Here is a 23,683-nt window from a genome sequence, read left to right on the forward strand (position 1 = left end):
TCCCAGCACTGTGACTCTCTTGTTGCCCACCTGCCAGCCCTGTCCCTTCTGAAGTCTGGAGGGGGTCTCTCCTGGCGACTGTGGACCAGTCCAGGGAGCCCAGCAAATGTCTCCCAATCCAGTGGCTGTAACCATACCTTTTCCAAGAGGATCTGAGATTGAGCTGTGGGGAGTGCTTCCCCCTTCCGAGTTTTTTCTTTCTTGGTTACCCTGGGGTATTCATTAAGATTCTCTTTTCACTTTAGAGTTTCTATTTTTCCATTGTCATGGTTAATAATTCTTTATATTAAATTTTTCCTGTTCCAGTCACTTTGTGATTTTGATCTGTTGACTGATCCCTGCTGTCTGTCTTTGATTTTATAAGAATTCTGAGTAATCTGATGTTATCCTATCTCCGTGGGCTCAGAGTTCTCGTGGCATAGGGATTTCTTCATTCTCATTTGATTGCGGGATCACGGTACTCCTGAACTTGACACCTCTTTCCTCAGGATGTTCAGCAGGTTTTCACAACTCCTTGAGATTTGGGCACAAGATGCAGGGAATCTTATATAGTATAGCAGCATCAGTGACATGCCAGAATAAAGAGGTCATTGAAAGCTTCTTGCTACAATTCTTTAATTTTAATAAATGCTAAATATTAACAATTTATGATATATGCTGACATTTCAAAATATAAGTAATAGCAAGAAGTATCTTGGATGCATAATTAGAAAGATAAAAAAACAATTGAGGGAAGTGGGCAACTGGTCACTAGCTGTAGAACCATTAGTTCTGATGGTTCCATTTATTCATTACGTTCTTGTACTCAGCGTTCGGGGATCCACGAGCTCTTGTTATCGTAGGCTGTTAACCTCTGAGTGCTTGCTTTTGGTCTTTGAGTCTATACTTCCTGTTGGTTCTCCACATTTCTCTTGCTTTCTGTTCATAGTTACTATCCAAACTCTATGGTTCCTTCCCTTTTTTCATGACACCTGTCCTGTTTAAGGTTGTCAAGTTGTACCTGGTTACCTGCGGTGAATGTAAGACTCTATTACTAGAGTCTTCTCTGATTAATTTCAGCTTAACCCTTAATTATCTGGGGTTTTATGAGCACATTTAATTCAAGAAACATTTTAGAAATGGGTACTGTGTATACAGTGATTCAACCTCTGCCTTCTCAGAAATTTAGAGTCTCATAGTTGAAGCAAGCATCCTGATCCAGAAGTGCTTTTGGATGTGGCTTTCATCTGGTCAAGTTTTTAAGTCTTGTGATTCTCTACTTTTATTATGAAGGTGCAAGTAACGTAAAAAATCGACTAATCTGAGGAGTTTTAAGAATCACACTTCTAAAGCCACACCAAAAATTTTTTGTTTTTGTATTCTAAAAGAAAAGAAACTTCTCTCATATTGTACCTGTCTTTTCCTCCGCCTTTCCTGAGCTGAGTTATTTAGAGACTGCTTTGTTCTATTTACAGATGTATCTTCAGCATGTAGCACCTTGCCTAACCATATATATACTTGAAAAATACAGAAAGAATTAATGAGTTAAGGTTTAAGAGCTGGACTAGTTACAGACAATGTTACCATTAAAAGTCAGTCTCATGGCAGAAATTTAAAAGTTTGATTATAACTAGTATGGGGAAATAGATACAGGAAGAGTAGAAATTTGCATAGTTTGGGGAGGACAATTTGGAATATACCTTTTCCTGTTTTTTGGTAAATTTTACTACATATCTATTCTCTTGTCTACAGGGAGATAATTATTGATTATTAGATGTTTTGGCTTCAGAATTCTCCTTTACACTCTTAAAAATTATTGAAGCTTGAAAAACTATTGTTTATGTGGTTGTAGCTATTAATATTTATCACACTAGAAATCTGAAAATATTTTTGTACTTAGTTAAAAATAAAAATGTAACGTGAGTATTTTTATGAAAAGTGATTTTTCCAAAAAAGTTAGAGTAGTATTAGTTTGCTTATATGAATCTTCAATACCTGGATTAAAAGAAAAATACCTAATTCTCATATCTACTTCTGGATCCAATCTGTGGTGAAATGTGATGAAGTATATGCTAGAATCAAGATTGCCGGGAGAAATATCAATAACCTCAGATATGCAGATGACACCACCCTTATGGCAGAAAGTGAAGAAGAACTAAAGAGCCTCTTGATGAAAGTGAAAGAGGAGAGTGAAAAAGTTGGCTTAAAGCTCAACATTCAGAAAACTAAGATCATGGTATCTGGTCCCATCACTTCATGGGAAATAGATGGGGAAACAGTGGAAACAGTGTCAGACTTTATTTTTTTGGGCTCCAAAATCACTGCAGATGGTGATTGCAGCAGTGAAATTAAGACACTTACTCCTTGGAAGGAAAGTTATGACCAACCTAGACAGCATATTAAAAAGCAGAGACATTACTTTGCCAACAAAGGTCCATCTAGTCAAGGCTACCTCATGTGAAGAGTTGACCCTAATGCTGGGAAGGATTGGGGGCAGGAGGAGAAGGGGACAACAGGATGAGATGGCTGGATGGCATCATCGACTCGATGGACATGGGTTTGGGTAGACTCTGGGAGTTGGTGATGGACAGGGAGGCCTGGCGTGCTGCAATTCATGAGGTTGCAAAGGTCGGACATGACTGAGCGACTGAATTGAACTGAACTGATCTGAGTCAAGGCTATGGATTTTCCAGTGGTCATGTATGGATGTGAGAGTTGGACTATAAAGAAAGCTGAGCACAGAAGAATTGATGCTTTTGAACTGTGGTGTTGGAGAATCTCTTGAGAGTCCCTTGGACTGCAAGGAGATCCAACCAGTCCATCCTAAAGGAGATCAGTCCTGGGTGTTCATTGGAAGGACTGATGTTGAAGCTGAAGCTCCCATACTTTGGAAAAGTATGGGATTGGAAAGTATTGGAAAAGACCCTGATGCTGGGAAAGATTGAGGGCAAGAGGAGAAAGGGACGACAGAGGATGAGATGGTTGGATGGCATCACCGACTCTATGGACATGGGTTTGGGTGGACTCCGGGAGTTGGTGATGGACAGGGAGGCCTGGTGTGCTGTGGTTCATGGGGTTGCAAAGAGTCAGACACGACTGAGCGACTGAACTGAACTGACTGATAGGAAGAAAATTTAGGGTCACACAGATGATGTTGAAAAAGGGAGGAGTATTTTAACAGCTTTTCAGATGGTTGAAGATACTCTTCTTTGATAGATCGAAGCTTGATAGTGGTAAATTCCTTCTTTTTTGTTATTGAAGTATAGCTGATTTACAGTATTATGTTAGTTTAGGTGTACAACATGGTGATTTGATATTTTTATAGATTATACTGTATTTGAAGTTATTATAAAATGTTGGCTGTATTTTTTTTTTCATTTATTTTTATTAGTTGGAGGCTAGTTACTTTACAATATTGTAGTGGTTTTTGTCATACACTGACATGAAGCAGCCATGGATTTACAAGTATTCCCCATCCCGATCCCCCCTCCCACCTCCCTCTCCACCCGATTCCTCTGGATCTTCCCAGTGCACCAGGCCCGAGCACTTGTCTCATGCATCCAACCTGGACTGGCGATCTCTTTCACACTTGATAATATACATGTTTCGACGCTGTTCTCTCAGATCATCCCACCCTCGCCTTCTCCCACAGAGTCCAAAATTCTGTTCTGTACAACTGTGCCTCTTTTTCTGTTTTGCATATAGGGTTATCGTTACCATCTTTCTAAATTCCATATATATGCGGTAGTGGCTGTATTTTTTGTGCTGTGCATTGCATCCTGGTGTCATATTTATTTCATGCCTTGTAGTTGGTACCTCTTAATCCTCTACCATTATATTGCCCCTCCCCTCGCCCTTTTCTCTATTGGTAACCACTAGTTTGTTCTTTATATCTGTGAATCTGTTTCTGTTTTGTTATACTCATTTGTTTATTTTTTGGATTCTACAAATAAGTGAAAATATACAATATTTGTCTTCCTCTGTCTGACTAATTTCAGTAAGCATGATACCTTCCAGGTCCATCTGTGTTGTTACATATGGGAAAATTTTATTCTTTTCTATGGCTGGGTAGACAGCAGTAATTTCTTAAAGGCTTAGTTACATTATGGAATCTGACAATCAATGAACCTTTGGTCCTTTGTTATATTAAAATCCATTCGTCTGTCTTACATTTGAATGTATGTTTTACTTATGTGTGAGCTTGTGACATGCATTGATCATTTGACAAGTATTGGTTCCCTGAGTTATGCAGATTTTGCAGATGTTGTCCATTTTCATCATATAGTATCCAAAAATGTTAACTATCATCACAGATGTCTAAAGGAAATTTTTTTCTTCTTCTTCTTTTTTTTTTCTTTAATCTTTTCTTTACAAACCCTTGTGTCGAGGGCTGACTTTCAATAGATTGCAGCGAGGGAGCTGCTCTGCTGCGTACGAAACCCCGACCCAGAAGCAGGTCGTCTACGAATAAAGGAAATTTTTTAAAGTATTAGGAAGCTGTCAAGCTTATAGTGAATTGACAGCTTGGATTTCATCACTGAAAATGATGCCATTGGTTGTTTTCTTTGAAGTGTTAGGCTCACTTTGTTTACTTTTGAGAAAATATCTGTTAGATACCTAAATTGTAGTAGTTATATATATTTTTTACCCACAGACTTAAAAAAAAAATGGTCTCAGGATTGAGGTTTAATAAAGTTAATTTTTTTTCCATTTATTTTTATTAGTTGGAGGCTAATTACTTTACAATACTGTAGTGGTTTTTGCCATACATTGACATGAATCAGCCATGGATTTACATGTGTTCCCCATCCTGAACCCCCCTCCCACCTCCTTCCCCATCCCATCCCTCTGGGTCATCCCAGTGCACCAGCCCTGAGCACTTGTCTCATGCATCCAAACTGGACTGGCGATCTGTTCACATTTGATAATATATGTGTTCGATGCTGTTCTCTCAGATCATCCCACCCTCGCCTTCTCTCATAGACTCCAAAAGTCTGTTCTGTACATCTGTGTCTCTTTTTCTGTCTTGCATATAGGATTATCATTACCATCTTTCTAAATTCCATATATATGCGTTAGTATACTGTATTGGTCTTTATCTTTCTGGCTTACTTCACTCTGTATAATGGGCTCCAGTTTCATCCATCTCATTAGAACTGATTCAAATGAATTCTTTTTAATGGCTGAGTAATATTCCATGGTGTATATGTACCACAGCTTCCTTATCCATTCATCTGCTGATGGGCATCTAGGTTGCTTCCATGTCCTGGCTATAATAAACAGTGCTGCGATGAACATTGGGGTGCACGTGTCTCTTTCAGATCTGGTTTCCTCAGTGTGTATGCCCAGAAGTGGGATTGCTGGGTCATATGGCAGTTCGATTTCCAGTTTTTTAAGAAATCTCCACACTGTTCTCCATAGCGGCTGTACTAGTTTGCATTCCCACCAACAGTGTAAGAGGGTTCCCTTTTCTCCACACCCTCTCCAGCATTTATTGCTTGTAGACTTTTGGATAGCAGCCATCCTGACTGGCGTGTAATGGTACCTCATTGAGGTTTTGATTTGCATTTCTCTGATAATGAGTGATGTTGAGCATCTTTTCATGTGTTTGTTAGCCATCTGTATGTCTTCTTTGGAGAAATGTCTGTTTAGATCTTTGGCCCATTTTTTGATTGGGTCATTGATTTTTCTTGAATTGAGCTTCAGGAGTTGCTTGTATATTTTTGAGATTAATCCTTTGTCTGTTTCTTCATTTGCTATTATTTTCTCTCATTCTGAGGGCTGTCTTTTCACCTTGCTTATAGTTTCCTTTGTTGTGTAAAAGCTTTTAAGTTTCATTAGGTCCCATTTGTTTATTTTTGCTTTTATTTCCAATATTCTGGGAGGTGGGTCATAGAGGATCCTGCTGTGATTTATGTCAGAGAGTGTTTTGCCTATGTTCTCCTCTAGGAGTTTTATAGTTTCTGGTCTTACATTTACATCTTTAATCCATTTTGAGTTTATTTTTGTGTATGGTATTAGAAAGTGTTCTAGTTTCATTCTTTTACAAGTGGTTGACCAGTTTTCCCAGCACCACTTGTTAAAGAGGTTGTCTCTTTTCCATTGTATATTCTTGCCTCCTTTGTCGCAGATAAGGTGTCCATAGGTACGTGGATTTATCTCTGGGCTTTCTATTTTGTTCCATTGATCTATATTTCTGTCTTTGTGCCAATGACTGGAATTATTTCAATTTTTTTGAATTTACTAAGGCTAGATTTATGGCCCAGGATGTGATCTATTCTGGAGAAGGTTCCATGTGCGCTTGAGAAAAAGGTGAAATTGATTGTTTTGGGGTGAAATGTCCTATAGATATCAATTAGGTCTAGCTAGTCCATTGTGTCATTTAAAGTTTGTGGTTCCTGTTACTTTTCTGTTTAGTTGATCTATCCGTAGGTGTGAGTGGGGTTTTAAAGTCTCCCACTATTATTGTGTTATTGTTAATTTCCCCTTTCATACTCGTTAGCATAATAAAGTTAATTTTTATGCTTCATCATGGGCATTCTTATGGAAAACTGGCATTAAAAAATTTAATGTGAGTGGTCTAAGGAATATGATTATTACTAATAAGTCTAGTTTGGTGCCATTGTCTTGGTTCATGCCAAGAGGTCAGCAGTTTTACTGCCATTGCTTTCAGATTATTAGTGCAGATGTCCACGTGGTAAAAAATGCAACTGCTGTCTTAGTATTATTATGAAAATGGTTTTGACCTTATTGATTCTTTGAAGGCCCTTGGGGGATCCCCAGCAGTCTGTGGACTACAGTTTGGGAACACATAACACATATCTGAACACATATATCTATATACAGATGAGTGTCCTTGCAGCATTTTTTCCCCTTTATTTATTGGAGTATGATTGCTTTAGTTAGCTTCTGCTGTGCAACGATGTGAGGCAGCCATTTGTATACATATGCCCCCTCCTTGGTCTCTCTCCTCCCCACCCCCAGCCCCCCCCTCTAGGCCATCACAGGGCGCTGAGCTGACCCCCCTGTACTGTACATCAGCTTCCCACTAGCTCTCTGGTTTACCATGGCTGAGTGTATGTGTCAGTGCTACTCTCAGTTCGTCCCTCCCTGTCCTTCAATAGAAGAAAACTGAGTGTTCTCACTATATGATTGTATGGATGTGCCATAATTTAGCCAATTATAGGATTCTGCAGCTATTTGTGATACACTGGTATGAAAAGATGTCCAAGATTTATTTTTAAGATACAGAAAACAAATGTTGCATAGCAGTATGTTTAGTCAGATCCCATCTGTATTTAAATAGACATACATATTTGTGTGAAGATGTACCTAATCTGTGCAACCTGTGGTGTTGTGGGTAGAGGGATATTTTTGCTTTCTACCTTACACCTTCTGGACTGTGGAATCAACTGCGCCCAAGAAGCTTGTGATCTTGTGCAAATTAAATGATAAGCTTGTCACTGGGTACAAGGGAATGGCTTCTGGATTGGTTGAGATGCTTAGCTATTATTGTCTGTTGCTTGTGGGTTATTTTCAACTTTTCTCCACATCCTTATATATTAAAGAGTGAAAGTTTCTTATTAATTTTAGTAAGTAAGCAATTTATCTCTTTCAGTAACTGGTGCAGTCCATTTGTAATACTTATAGTTGCAGTGAACCCTGAAGGCAGCAGCTGTGGGTGTGTAGAGGGAAGTTTTGGTTAATCATCTATCTTTTTAGCTATTCTCACATTTTTAGTACATGAGCCTCAGCTGCAAGAGTCCTGTTTGTGATTTACAGAACCATCAGGTCTGTAGTTACTATTCGAGCGTTTCAGTGAAAAGAACATGCCTTTTGGAATCAGATTTAGGCCCAAATCTTCTCTCCGCTGTTTACTAGTGGTGTGATCTTGTACAGAGTAACGTCTGAGCCTGTGCTGTTACTGAGGAGTTAGGGATTATATGAGGATCATTACTGTAGTCTGAGTAGCTCAGTGCTTGACGCACGTCCGCTCTCTTAGCTCTCATCTGTCGCTGGTCTGCCGTTCCCCTAACGCACCTCACTCTCCGTCGCCTTCATCAGTGTTGCCTGGCTCCACTGAGAAGCTTCTGGTTAGTCTTTCAGGGCTCTCGTTGTCTCTTCTTCTGGGAACTTCTCTGTTTTCTTTGGGGATAGTTGTTTTCCCCTCCTGGCTCTACATCTCACCACTCTGACACTTAACTGATTTTATTTTTCTCCAATTTTTTTAACTTGCAAAATTTACAGAAAAGCCTAAAGGATAATATAGTGAACAGTTATATACCTTTGGCTCAAGTTCACTGATGAACATTTTGCCACATTTTCCTGTGTCTGTGTGTATCATTTTTTTCCTGAACCACTTGAGAATGCATTGCAGATTTTGTGACATTTCATCCCTCCTTCAATATTTCCCCTATTACTCAAGAAATTTAACACTGATACAATACCACTGTCAAATATTGAAGTTAATATTCAGATTTCTCTCATTATTTAAATTTTTTTTTTTTTTGCATCCAGAATCATGTCTGTAGGTTCGTTTCTTTAGACTATTCCTCATGCATTTTTTTGTCTTTTCATGACTTTGACATTAAAAAAAAATATTATTTTGCTTTTGTTTTAAAAAATAACTTTATATATTGGCTGTGCTGGGTCTTTGTTCTGACATTTTTAAAAGAGTATTAGTTTGTAGGTTTCACAATCTTGATCTTGAGAAAACGATCACAGAGATCATACAAAGCTGTTTTTTGTTTGTTTTGTTACATCTCTCCTCACATCGTGATTTCCTGTGAGAATGGGAAAGGCAGCTCCTGACAGATGTAAGAAAGAACTGGCCGACACTCCCTATCTGTTCGACCTCGGTGTTTCTTATTAGAGTTGGCCTGGCGTTCACAGCTAGGCTGTGTTGTTCCCCTGTTGAATATAAGCAGTTTCACAGAATAGGAACATTAGACAAGGGCACTCTGTGTCTTTGGATCAAGACTAAAACAAGACCACTCTGTAATCATGTCTGAACACAGACTAAACCATGAACATTGTCAAGTCACAAAAATGATCAAGGTTCACTTCATCCTAGCTACCATGATGACTACAGATTTTTTTTTTTTATAAATCACAGCCTTAGCCTCTCTTCATTCTTCTTGCCTCATAATAAGATTTATTAAAACCATAGAGTCGTAGAAGTATATAGAATTAACAGAATCTTAGAATTGTTCCCACTTCCTGATAGGGCAAACAAAGCCCCACTTCTTTGAATCTTTCCCCAGCACCCAACACAGACTCTAATTCTGTAAGTCCTTTCTAACACCCTCTGAGTGAAATGGCCCAGGGTTCCCCAGAGTATATATTCTTCTTAGTTGTAAGGAGTCTTAAATCTAACTTCTTTAACTAGAGGTATGTTCTTGGTGCTGTTGACTAGAGGGAATTCACACCTAAGAACTTGGCCTCTCTCTTCTTTTTTGCCTGGTGAATGAGTTTTTAATACAGTTAGGAATTAGCACCAAGATTCTCTGGCTAGTTTCTTACTGGTCAAGGATAACCTTTAGGTTTGTTTAACTGGTTTTTGGTTACTGACAGTTGGATTTTAAAAAAGCTGTAAATACTGCTTTCATGAGCTGTTCTTCATAATTAAAAAAAAAATAGAGAAGATTTCAAAGACAGCTTAGAAATCAAAGAGAGAGACTATTTTCAGTGCTTTACCAGCTTTGTGAGAAGGTTTTGGTTTAATTTTCCTTCTGCCACTTTTAATAGCAAACCATTGTGGAGTAATTTGGAGGTGGTAGAGTGACTTAAAGATAATATATACACACTCACACACAAATAATATAGTATATAATATGTAATACTGCATAATAAACCTCAGGAAAAATTTGTTTTACATTTTCTATCATAAATTGCCTATAATTTTTCTACTTTCCACAAGAAAATAAAATTTCCATTCCTGTAAATGGAAGTTTAAAGGCTGTAAGAGAAGCACCTGTTTATAATTTCTCATTGTTGTTGACTTTCAAGGGAGGTTTTGATGATATTAACAGTTTGAGAGTAGCCCCTAGGGTGTTATCTCCCATTAGAATTACTGTTGAATCTTGCTACTTTTAAATTTAATTGTCAAATTAGGTGGCTTTGTTACATGTATTAGAGCCAGTAGTCATTGCATTAAAATTTTCTGCTTCTCTTTGTCTTTGCTACCAATACTGTTTTTTATTTTTGTTTTTCTGAAATATCTTAGGAACAAAGAAGTGAACGTGTTCTTTCATCATTTGTTCTGATGATAGGGTTCAGTGTAATTGAACCTTTTAATGCATTAGCCTTTAATTTTGGTTGTACTCTGAAAAATGTTCTAATTCATCTCTGCTTGTCCAAGTTTAGTGGAATAGAAATGCATAGATCAATAGAAATAGAACAAAAACACACCTTTGACATGTTTATTCTACTTAGAAGTTGATATACTCACAACTTAAGCATTTAAATCTAGTTTAATAGGGAGGTGAGGTGAGTCATTGATCACACTAGGATTAAAGCTGCCAAATTTTTATGTATTTGTTTCAACTAGTAAACTAGCGTTTTTTAGGATGTCATCAAATATGAGGAAGTTTTTCATTTATATTTCTCAACAAATTGTTAGTTTATTTAAAGATAATATCAGCTGGTCTTGTAGGTTGAAACATAATATAATGTGTGCATTTGCTGGATTTCTGTTCTAAGATTACAGATGCTCACACAATTACTACTACTAAATTTATAGGTACTACAGTTTGCTTTTTTGTTTGAAGGATAATATGCTGGACAATAATCATAAGCACCGATGAGTACTCAAATTCTTATTTAGGCAAAAGAAGGGATAATGGACATTTTTAGCTGTCATTTTAACCTGTTTGGCCAATGTTTTTTTTCCCCCACGATTGAATATCTTAGGTTGTTTTCAGGCCAGAGAATTTGTGCTACATGTTATAGCTCTCAGAAGTTTGTTTCCAGATACTATTATTGATAGGTAAGGTAGCAGTGTCCCTTTAGACATCTTTTTGTCACTGGAAGAATTTAATGTAGTTGTTGAGTGTGACCTGGAAACTAGTAGATTTAGCGTAATGAATAATATTGGTTTTGGTCTCTCGTGGCATATGCTCTGGATGTGGCCTCAGGCAAGGTGGCTCCAGACTGATCAGGAATCCAAGCTCCTTCCTGCCTTGTTCTGTCTTGTTTTTAACCTGCCACGTCCTGGTCCTTCATGGAAGGGGAAAAGGAGATAGAAGAAAGAGGAGAATGGGGAGAAGGAGGATGTATAGTAGTTATTTCTTAAGGAGATTTCTGGTAAGCTGCAAAATGAAATTTCATTTATATATTATTGGCCAGAATTTAGTCCACATGTAACCTCAAGGCAAGCTGGAAATTATAGTCTGTTTTCCCCCCCGGGGCTTCTCAGGTAGCTCAGTGGTCAAGAATGGGCCTATCAGTGCCGGAGACATAGGAGATGTGGGTTTAATCCCTGTGTTGGGAGGATCCCCTGGAGAAGGAAATAGCAACGCACTCTAGTATTCTTGTCTGGAAAATTCCGTGGACAGAGTTTCTAAGTTTTTATTATTTACTCATACAGTCAACAAAAATATATTAGCCTGTTCTATATACTGGACATTATGATACTACTTGAAGATTTAAGGAAACCATGATTGGTTTATTAAGAGCTTACTATGTGCTTGATGAGGAGGGCATGGAAACCCACTTCAGTGTTCTTGCCTAGAGAAACCCATGGACAGAGGAACCTGGTGGGCTACAGTCCACGGGGTCACAAAGAGTTGGACACCACTGAAGTGACTGCACATGCATGCATGTGCTTGATATGGAACTATTTATTTTGAGTACATTGTTCATTTTCTCCATTTTGTAAATTAGGACGTCATCAGCCTAAATTTTGTAACTACCAAATGAGAGCGCAAGTAGTTTGAACCCAGGTCTATCTCTCAAACCATTTCTTTCAGTTGTTATGAAGTAGACGTTTCATTAGACTTGAGACACATTGAGCTGAGGCATTTAATTGTTCAGTTTCAAATTCTTGCCTTGGGTAGTATAACTAGGAGTCTTTCTTTTTTTTTAAGGTTGACTAGCGTTTTTGTGATCATACTACCTTGCTTATTTATACTTCATAGATTTGTAAAAACCTGTTCATTTTCTATGTAACTATTTCTATTTTTACATATATATAATCATTTCTATTGTTATATATACACCCATTTCTGTTGTTATATATATATATAAATTTCTATTCTATTTCTGTTTAAAAACCTGTTCACTTTCTGTTAACCATTTTTTTAAGGTGATGTCATGATTAAAATCAACAAGCTTGAACCTCAGTTATTTTCCTCAAAGCCTAGTTATTATCTTAAGTTTGTCAGCTGGGATATAGTGTAATCCTACATGTAAGTGCTGGTTTTAAAGTATGTGGGATTAGAAGTGTGTGATGTTTCCTATCTTATAACATCTTTTTTTTCTTTTTGTAATTCTGTGCTCCCACAATAGAGTTGAGCATTTTGAAACAAATTTCCCTATAAACAAGGGGGAGTAGAGATTTGGCACAAATTTAGTTAGCATACCAAAATTTAATCATTAATTGTGTTTCTGAGTGAGTGGAGAACAGATGTGATATTTTAAAAAGTTGCTAAAAAACAAATTTCCTTACTTTATCGTTATGTTAAGTGCTTAGTAAGCTGCTGGAAGAAGTGTGGCAGTGTAAAAGTGACCTCTTTTCTCTCTGTACTCTCAGATGTACAGTATTTAATGCTTTGACTAAAGCACCTGTGGGCTCTGTTTTAATCCGTCTGTTTCTTTTCCTCCCTTTCGTTCGTTTGTGGCTCTGTGATAACTGCAAAGAAGTTGATTTATTTCCAGTAAGTTGTGGTGCCTATAACTAAGAATCTCTTTATGTCTCTGTTTTCATTAACATTTTGCAAAGCCACTCAAGTATGGGATGTGTTACTCTTTTGATTTTGTAGTTTTTTAAACCTAAACTGCAATCAGTATGATACATGGCGTGTGACAAATGCCAACCGGTAATCTTATCTGAGAGTAGTACAAAATGCTCATATTTGAAAATGTCTTATCAGCATTCAAATTGTATATATCATTAAAACAATTTCTATGAAAACCACCTTTTGATCACCTTGAAAACCAGAGCTCACTGCGCCGTGCGGGTTCTCTATTTTCTCACAAGCATGCTTTATGTACACTGACAGCATCGCACATGGAAATTGGCTCGAAAGCTTTTTGCTTCAAGCTGAGGTGTTTGACCCCACTGCCATACAGATGTTCTCATAATTTCCTCTCTTCGACTCCCTTTATAAATCAAAAAAGACTGGGAAAGGGAAAATTATATGAGTAATTGCAGTATTAAATTACTGTAGAAAACTATTTGAGTTCTTTATAATTCTCTTTTCAACTTTAGTTTCAAATTACCAGCTTCTTAAATGGTAAGTTTTTTGTATTGACAGTCTTTAGATTATGACAGCACTATTTATTGACTGGTTGACACCTCGGCCTCCTGTTTTATCAGAAACGTTACTTTCTTCCCTGGTGGGAGCACGAGTGATTGCAGTTATGGAGACTAGATTTGACTTCAGAAGACTGCATGATGAGCGCAGCAGATAGGCAGAGTGGGCCTGCTGCTGCTTTCTCATTGTGAACCTCAACTGTTATAAACCAGCTTTGATCTTTCTTTCCTTCAGTGTTGACTCTTATTTAATTTTAGGACGATTTGATGAAACTGTTATTGAAGAGAGGAGACAGTGTGCTGAAGATCTGCTGCAGTTCTCTGCCAACATTCCTGCTCTTTATAACAGTAAACAGCTTGAAGATTTTTTCAAGGTTTGGTGTTCTTTCTGGAATATTTTGTATCTTATTAAATGTCTTTATTTTCTAATTTGTAGTAAAGCAAGATTTAAGTTTTTTTTTTTTCTTCCCCGAACAAAATGTCATTTACTTTTGAATTTCATTATTCAGTAAAATAACTAGAAGTTAATAGTAAATAACAGCGTCTGGCATGTCTTCTGTTTCTCTTGTGGAGATGTGTACAGTTTGTGATTCACAGATTTAAGAAAATTGTTGCAGAGGTCTTAGAGATTATCTAATTCATCATAATTGAAATACATTAAAACATTTAAATATCATGAAGCTCCAGTAGTTATCTTCACTTTTTGAGGTGACTTTCAGTAATAGACTTCTTTGGGGGACAGAAACCACTGTAAGTCCATATTAAATTTGTTTTAATTAGACTAATTTGTGTAAAGATAGAACAAAAATAGTCCATGTACAACTTAAAGAGGTAGTCTAGTACAAATTGTATTACCAGAGATCTTTGGATATTAGTGTTTTAAGTTTCTTGACATGAGATGCCTTCATTCTGAGTTCATTATCATTTTTACTAATAATCTAGTTTATTATGTATTGAATTTGTGCTAGTTGTTGGTTAATATCAATGTCTTTATTCAGTATTAATGTCTTAATTTTTCTATTATATTTAGCTTTCTAGACTAAAGCTAGATGATTGTGCCATAATTATTTTTTCCCTCCTTTAACTAAAAATCTACTCAATTGTATAAATGTAATTTCTTAGAACATGTAGCCAGCAAGGTATATGAGGATCTTACAAAAGAATATTATCTACAAAAGGAATTTATTTTTTATGGCCTATTTTAGTTTGCTGAAGGAAGTTGATCTTTTGAAAGACATTACAAATCTGTGATTTAGAAATAATAGTAGAAAAGTTTGTGGTAATAAGATTCTTCCTGATTGACTTTGTTGCTTTATTTTTCATTACTCTGCAAACTGGGCTGAGATGATGAATTGGCTTCTGCTTATGACCTAATGCAGATATTTAGGATAAAAGACCAAATCAAATTGATACAGTATTAGCTGTTTGCTAAATACAGCTGTTTCTGTATGGCAGGGAATCTATGCTTATAGAAAAAGACAGCATTATTAAGCAAGAAGAATATTGCTTTATAGAAATTATGAAAGTCAGTCTTGCAAATTAACACATACCAAGGGCTAAAAAAAGAATATAGAGATCAGATTGTAGATTTTGAATAACTTAAATAAAAGCTGTTCATTCTGTTTCTTTTGGATCTGGGAATTCCTCATTGTAACTGTTGCTGAAAGACACTTATTTTTGGTTTATGTGAAATGAGAAACAAAAGAAGAGGAAGAAAAAATTGGGCAGTTTAAGAAAAGTCAAGCTAGTCTTGGAAAATATCTTGGAAATATCCTAAGCAGTGTGTTTGGTGGGAGAGGTTTAATATGATTTATATTGATTTAAATATATTTAAATATGATTTAATATGATTTAATATCATAGCAGTGATGCTTAGTTTCTTAATGTAGAGATAAGTAAATATGGTCTTTGAAGGTTATTTAACTCCCAAGTAAGCAACAAAGCAAAACTCATCATGTTATCTTGTTTATCTCATACAACAAAGTTTTTTTTTCATATGTGTACATATTTTTAAATTATAGCTGATTTACAAGATTATATAAGTTTCAGGTGTACAGTATAGTGAGTCACAGTTTTAAAGGTTGTGCCTGTTAATAGTTCCTGTAAAATATTGGCTGTATTCCCTGCGCTGCACCGTATATCCTGGTAGCTCTTAACCCCTACTCCTATTTTGCTCTTCACCTTTTCCCTCTTCCCAAATGTAACCACTGATTTCTCTGTGAGTCTGTTTCCTTTTTCTGTTTTATTCATTAGTTTGTTTTTTAGATTCCACATACAAGTGTTATCAAATAGCATTTGTCTTTCTCTGACTTTTTTCACTAAACATGACACCCTCTGAGTCCATGCATTGTTGTTGCAGATGGCAAAATTTCATTATTGGGGAATGTAAAATGGTAAAAATCACTTTGGAAAACAGTTTGGCCGTTTCTTAAAATCGTAAGCTTCTGTTGATCTGTGTGCCTGTTCTTTTACTAATACCATACTGTCTTGATTACTGTAGCTTTATAATAAGTTCTGAAATGAAAAAGTGTAAGTTATCCCACTTTATTTGTATTTTTTCTGAGTTATTACAGCAGTTTTGATTCTTTTGAATTTTCATAAAATGTTTTAACATCAGTTTGTCCGTGTGAGCACAGAATTCTGATGAAATTTTGATTGGAATTGTATTAGGTATACAGTTCAATGTGGGGAGAATTGTTATCTTACTATTATAATCTGTGAACATGAAATAACTCACCATTTATTTAGGTATTCTTTATCTCAGCACTGTTTGTGATTTTCCTGTATAAGGTACTTCTTTTGCCAAATTTAATACAAAATATTTTATTCTTTTGATGCTATTATGAATGGAATTGTTCTTTCATTTAGCATTGTGCTTTAAAGGTTATATATATTTATATTTATATAGCCATGTTATAGCTGGTATCCATTAATTCCTTAATTTATTTTTAAATACTAATTATAATTTTCCTTTGTGTGGATCCATAGATATACCACATTTTGTTTATCTAGTCATCAAGTTGATGCACATATGGGTTGTTGTCTCCTTTGACTACTATGAATGATGCTGTTATGAATATTGGCATATAAGTTTTTGCGTGGACATTTTTTGTTTCTCTTAGGTATATACTTAGAAGTGGAATTGATGTGGGAAGATTTTAAATTCTAATTCAGTTTATTTTCTTGTATAGGTCTATTCTAATTTTCTCTTTTTGCTTGATACTTGATACAGCTTGGTAACTTGTGTTTTACTAGGAGTTTTCATCTGAATTCTGTAATTTGTTCACACTGTTCAATTACAATGTTTCTAACTCCCATAGGAATGGTAGTGATATCCCCTCTTTCATCCATGATTTTGGTAATTTGTGTCTATTTTTTCTTGACCCATCTAGCTAACAGTTTGGTATTTTTGTTGATCTTTTCAAAGGATCGACTTGGTTTCATTGATTTTTTTTTTCCCTGTATTTTTCTATTTCGTTTCACTGATTTCTGTTCTAAACTGTGTTTCCTTCCTTTTGCATGCTTTGAATTTACTTTGCTTTTTATCTGATTCCTTAATTCCTTAAATTGGAAGCTTTAGTTATTGATTTGAGATGGTTTTTCTTGTCTAACATAGGCATTTACAGCCATAAATTTCCCTCAACACTATTTGAGCCTCATCTCATAAGATTTTGTTTTATTTTCACTTTTATTCAGTTTAAAGTATTTTGTGATTCCTTTTATGATTTTTCTGTTGACTCATTGGTTATTTGGAGAAATGTTCTTTAATTTCCAAACGTTTGTGGATATCTTAAAGTTTCATCTGTTACTGATTTCTAATTTTGTTTTCTTGTGGTTATGATCAGAAGATATGCATTGTGTGATTTCAGTCCTTTTAAATTTATTGAGACATGATTTATTTCCTAGCTTGTGCTCTACCCTGGAGAATGTTACATGTTGACATATTCTGTTGTCAGGTGGAATTATATTTATTAATTCAGGTGGAGTAAATATTAACTCAAGTTAGTTGATAGTATTGTCTTCATTATCCTTGCTGATTTTCTGTCTAGTTGTTCTAGCAATTATTGAGATTGAGGTGTTGAAGTCTCTAATTATTATTGTTGAATTTTCTATTTTTCTTTTCAGTTATGTTGATTTTTACTTCATTTTAGGCCTTTTTTGGCATGTGCATGTATGTTTAGAATTGTTCTATCTACCTAATAAAATGATTTACTTAATCTTATGAAATGTCCCTCTTTCTAATAATGTTTATTGTCTTAAAGTCTGTTTTGTGTGATTTTAATATAGGCAGTCTAGGTTTCTTACAATCTGCATGTACTTTTCTTTTAATTTTGCTTTCAAGCTGTTTGTATAATTGAATCTAAAGAGTATTCTTACATGCACTGTATGTAGTTTGATCCTATTTTTTTAATCTAGTCTGAAAGCTGCTGTTGTTGGTGTGGTATTTAGTCTTTTTGTATTCACTTATTGAGAAGACTGATTTTTTGTCTGTCATTTGCTATTTTTTATATGTCATACATATATTTTGGTTTTTCATTTCTACTTTATGCCACCTTTTGTATTAGATGGGTATTGTTTATTGTGCCACTTGAATTCTTTTTTTTTTTAATGTGTGTGCTCTTATTAAAAAAAAATTATTTATTTGGTTGCACCAAGTCTTAGTTGTGGCACACAGGCTCAGTAGTTACGAGGCATGGGCTTAGTTGCTCTGCCACCTGTGGGATCTTAGGTCCCCCTCCAGGTTTTGAACCCAGGTCCCCTGTGTTGCAGAGCAGGTTCTTAACCACTGGCCACCAGTGAAGTCCTTTATGTATGTGCTTTTAAAAGTTATTTCCTACTGTTTGCTCTAGGGATTAATGTATGCATTTTAATTTATGACAATTTACTTGAGAAGAATACCGAATTCTAGTAAAATAGAGCTTTATGGTGCAAACTTGGTCTATCAACTCCTTTTTTATTATTATCATCATAGACAGCATATTAAAAAACGGAGACATTGCTTTGCCGACAAAGGTCCATCTAGTCAAAGCTCTGGTTTTTCCAGTGGTCATGTATGGATGTGAGAGTTGGACTATAAAGGAAGCTGAATGCTGAAGAATTGATGCTTTTGAACTGTGGTATTGGAGAAGACTCTTGGGAGTCCCTTGGACTGCAGGGAGATCCAACCAGTCCATCCTAAAGGACATCAGTCCTGAATATTCATTGGAAGGACTGATGCTGAAGCTGAAACTCCCAATACTTTGGCCACCTGATGGAAAGAGCTGACTCATTGGAAAAGACTCCAATGCTGGGAAAGATTGAAGGCGGGAGGAGAAGGGGACGACAGTGGATGAGACGGTTGGATGGCGTCACCAACTCGATGCACATGAGTTTGAGCAAGCTCTGGGAGTTGGTGATGGACAGACAGGGCAGCCTGGCGTGCTGCAGCCCATGGGGTGGCAAAGAGTTGGACTGAGTGACTGAACTGAACTGATACCTCATATATAAACAGAACAGTACAGTGTTCCCAGTGTCTTTTTAAAAAGTGAAGGGAGGAAAAATAAGACCACATATATATGTAGTCTTTTTATTTGCCCTGTTTCTCTCTCTCTCTCTTTTTTTTTATGTTCTTTATTTGTTTAGGTGAATTGGAATTACCATATGTTATTCTTTTCTTTCAGCTTGGAGGACTGTAGTTTTCTTTTGTGTGTGTAAGGCAGATTTGCCTAGTAATAGAGTCTCTAGTCCTTATCTGGAAATGTTTTTATTTACCCATCTTTTTTTAAATTTTAAGAATAATTTAATATGTTAGCTTTGACCAAAAACTATATAATAATGTCAGTTTTAAATGTAAAGAAATGGATCCTTGCAGGACCAAAATAACCCCCAGGCCATGAGATTGGTTTTTACTTTTTCCTTTTTTTTTGGTGTCAACAATTGTGCACCACAGTGGCTCAGCCTACAAGGCGGATGTGGTGAATGTGAGAGCTGTCGTTTGCAGTATCCACGTCTAGGACTCAGAGGAGCTGAATCAGACAGAGGTGGTAGTCATTCTAGTTACAGAGCCAGGAAACATCCGGACAAGTTGGTCTGCAGCATCAAGAGTACCCATATAGGTGTCTTTTTCTTAATGATCAGAGGCCCCATATTGTCTCCAGTTTCTTCATTGTGTTTTGTGTCAGATCCATCACAGAATGGGAACTATTTTGGACCTTCAGCAACGTCGTCAGTACACAGCTTTATCTGCCAAATCTTCCATGTCAAAAGCATATTCTACCTTGGGGTTGTCTTTCCGGATGAGAGGGTGTGCCCTAGGTTTGTTGCGATGACTTTAAAATCTTTTGCAAGCTGGGTAACAGGTGCAGCCGTCCCAGCAGCAGTGGCGCTGCTGTAGCCCGTTCGGCTTGTATGCTGGACGTCGTGTTCCTGGCACCGTCCCTTGCAAGGGTGTGCCTTTGCCCATCATTCTTAAAGAGCAGTCTGGCAGGCTGCAGTTCATGGGATCGCAAGAGCCGGACACGATGTAACGCTATCTTTGTTTCTTTTTTGTTGGACATAGAGAATTAGCAATTGACATGTTTCTTTTTTAAAAAATTCATTTATTTTACTTTTGACTATGCTGGGTCCTCGCTGCTTTGCACGGGCTTCCTCTGGTTGCCGTGAGCAGAGGCCTGTCTTCCCTGTGGTGTGTGGGCCTCTCACTGCGGTGGCTTCTCTCATTGTGGGCCACAGGCCTGGGTGTGCACAAGCTTCAGCAGCTGCAGTCCGTGGGCTCAGTGGTTGCGGCTCGAGGGCTCGAGTGTTGTGGTGCATGGGCGTAGTTGCTCCGCGGCATGTGGAATCTTCGAACCCACGTGGCCGGGTTTTGTGAGATTTTTATGTGGGATTTAAGTCACATAACGTAAAATTCACCATCGGCAGGTGGATTCTTATCTACTGTGCCACCAGGGAAGTCCCACAGTGTTTCTTTTAGCACTTTGAACTTCTCATTCCTCTGCCTTTTGTCCTTTATTGCTATTTTTTTTGTTGTTTTTTAACCTTTATTGCTTTTTTATGTGAAGTCAGCTGTTAATTATACTGTGGCTCCACTGTATACGTCTTTTTCTAGTCTTTCAGAATTTAGCTTTTGTCTTTCAATTGTGTGCCTAAGTGTTGATCTCTTTCTGTTAATTTTATTTTGGGTTTATCTTCTTATATTTGTAGATTAATTTTTTAAAATCAAATTTGGAAAGTTTTCTGCCCTCATCTTCTCAAATATTTTTTAGCCCTTTTTTCCCTCTCCTGTCTGGTACTACCATTATATATAAATTGGTATGTTTGATATTGTCCTGCAGCTCTCCCTGATTCTCTTTATTATAATGTTCATTTTTTCCCTATGATCTTCATATTCGATACTTTATATTGATCTTCAAGCTCATTGATTATTTGTCTTTCTCAGATCTATTGTTGAACTTCTCTAGTAAATTTAAAATTTTGTTATTAAACTTTTCAACTCCAGGATTTTCATCTGGTACTTTTAAAAAAAATTGAGATCAAGTCACATAATGTAAAATTCACCATTTAAGGTATACAGTTCAGTGTTTTTTTTAGTATATTCACATGGTTAGGCAACCATTGTTACTACCTAATTCCAGAACATTTTTATCACCCCATAAAGAAACCTTAGAGGCTTCCCAGGGGACTCAGTGGTAAAGAGCCTGCCTTCTTATGCAGGAGATGCAGGAAATGCAGGTTCGATCCCTGTGTCAGGAAGATCCCCTGGAGGAGGAAATGGCAGCCCACTCCTGTATTCTTGCCTGGAAAATCCTATGGATAGAGAGAGGATCCTGGTGGGCTACAGCCCACGGGAAAGCAAAGAGTCGGACATGCCTGAGCGACTGAACACGCAAAGAAACTTTATACCCATTAGCGTTCACCCTTCCTATACCATTTGCCCCAACCTGTAGAAAACACTAATCTGCTTTCTGTCTTGATGGATTTACCTATTCTGGACATGAATGGAATCATCCAATATATGGTCTTTTGCATCTGACTTGTTTCACATAAGCTTAATGCTTTCAAGGTTCATTTGTATTGTATGTAGCATGTATCAGTACTTAAATCCATTTTATGGTTGAATAATATTCTATTAAGTGGATATAAATATATCACATTTTGTGTATTCACTCTTCATCACACTTTTCTGTTTCGTTGAATGTCTTGTAATTTTGTTGTTGAAAACTGAAAAGTTTGGATAATATAGCAAATCTGTGTTCTGATTTGTTTCCCCTGAGGGTTCTTGCTGTAGTTTTATCAGTGTGTTTAGTAACATGTCTGTACTAAATCTGTGCAGTCTGTTTGATGTACAGTGTGTGACTGCTAATATTTCTGCTCAACATAATATCTTTATGTATTTTTGTACCTGGCTTGGTATTGGTTAGCCCTGTGTAAGCATAGCTTGGGTCAGCCAGTGGTTGTTCTTTGCTTGTACACTTTGTTTCATTCTATTTCTCCCTTAATGGTGATGATTCTTTGTGTGTTTTAAAGGTTCAGACAGGTTTTAAGTTTGCTCTGGCTTTTGATTTCCTCTGGGGTCTCTTGCATTTCCTCTGTGCATGTGCACCCTCTCATGGTTTGCCAGGGATTTGCAGATAGCGTGATCCCTCTCTGGTTTTTCCTTCATGTTTAGGTGGAGAGCTTATTAAGAACCCTTATAGCTCGGCCGTTTTCTGGATCTTCCTGCTAAATGTCCGGCCAGTGTGCTGGTCTTTTGCTAACTGCAACTTTGTGCTGCTACTGAGTCACTGTTCTTGCCATGTTTGGCACTGAGATGACTGCTATTGCTGATCACACTGTTTGGAGTGGACCTCTTTCTCTGCTTAAGTCTGAATCATGCCCGTCTCTTCTGCAAGTGAATCTGCTAGTTTTTAAAGTTTGTCTTCCCTTGTATGATTATCGTGGCAACCCAGATGGGATGGAAGATGGAAACAACCCCAGGCAAGAATGCCCCAAATTCCCACAGTTCTTACCTGTGGTTCTGTAGTTTTCCATGAGTAGCCACTTATTCATTTGTTCGGTGTTTTTTTGTCACTTTCCAGAGCCCTGGAATGGTTGTTTTGACCGTTTTCTCTAGTTTTGTCATTGCCTTCTGGGGGGAGAGCATTTGCTAACTTCCCACCATATTTGGATATTCCAGCACATCTGAACTCCCCTCCCCCTGCTTCCAAATTGACTCTTCATTAATCAAAACCTTTGAGATGCTGTATAATAAGAGTTTCTTTTTATTGCATATTCAGAAACACTAAAAGGTTATTATTTTTGAACTGAAGATTTAAAATAGAATTGTGGCATATTTTCCTACTCCTTGAGTTCCTCTAGAACAGTTTTTATTATTATTGTTTCATTAAAGATTTATTCTTTATTATCTATTTTTTTATTAAATTGTTTATTAAATTAGGTAAGTAAAATTTCCCTAGGATTTTGAGCTAAAACATTTTTTGTATTCTTTAGTATTTTTTTATAAGAAGATTTTATATCAGCTAGTAATACTAACAAATAATAATTTATTGAATACTTACATTGTTTTAAACACTTTATATGCATGAAATCTTTTAGTCCTGAGAAATCCTTGGGTTAGTTATATACACGTTATTTCCATTTTATAGGTAGGTAACTTAAAGTCACATACCTGGTAGTAGAAAAGGTAATTAATAGTTGAAAAGCACTTTCTATTATGTGAGATTGTAGGGAAAATTAACTTTGTCTATTAAAATGCTCAAAAATACTTTTAGATTTCCTTAGGATTTGGTTTGGATGTTGTTTAAAGGATGGCTTAGTGTAGAATAGATACTCTACTTTTTGGAGAAAAAGTCAATTGTAATCTGTTATTTGAATACATATAATAAAGTGATAAAAATTCAAACATTTTCAGTGTTTCAGTTCACTTAAAACTCAAGAAAGTAAAATTTGATAATTTGGAGGGACCATTTCACATTTCTCTTCCTTTAACTGGCAGGGAGACTTGATGAGGTAAAGATGTTGTTGAGAGTAGGAGGGAAGGATACTTGTGCCGACATAGAGAGGAAACAGGGGGCTTGTATTTCTCTTGGGCTTTGCTATCCTGGTAGTAGTGTTTGGGGGTATAGAACTGTTGGTGGAAGGTAGAAGGAAAGATGTTAAAGAGCAGAAGAGTTGTTATTTTAATTGTTGGTTGGTTAGTTGCTAAGTTGTGTCCGACTGACTCTTTTGTGGCCCCATGGACTGTAGTCCTCC

General features: G+C 36.6%; 1 protein-coding gene across 3 annotated transcripts in view; it reads left to right on the top strand.

Moving 5' to 3' along the window:
• Positions 1 to 23,683, top strand: part of RPS6KC1 (ribosomal protein S6 kinase C1) — a 195,942-nt gene that overhangs the window by 35,931 nt on the left and 136,328 nt on the right. For all 3 annotated transcript variants that reach the window (XM_043486363.1, XM_043486364.1, XM_043486365.1), the window contains one exon: positions 13,712 to 13,827. In XM_043486363.1, the coding sequence (XP_043342298.1) occupies positions 13,712 to 13,827 (116 nt within the window). The remainder of the gene's footprint in view (positions 1 to 13,711; positions 13,828 to 23,683) is intronic.

Source organism: Cervus canadensis, chromosome 13, assembly GCF_019320065.1.
Source record: "Cervus canadensis isolate Bull #8, Minnesota chromosome 13, ASM1932006v1, whole genome shotgun sequence".
Classification (NCBI taxonomy): domain Eukaryota; kingdom Metazoa; phylum Chordata; class Mammalia; order Artiodactyla; family Cervidae; genus Cervus; species Cervus canadensis.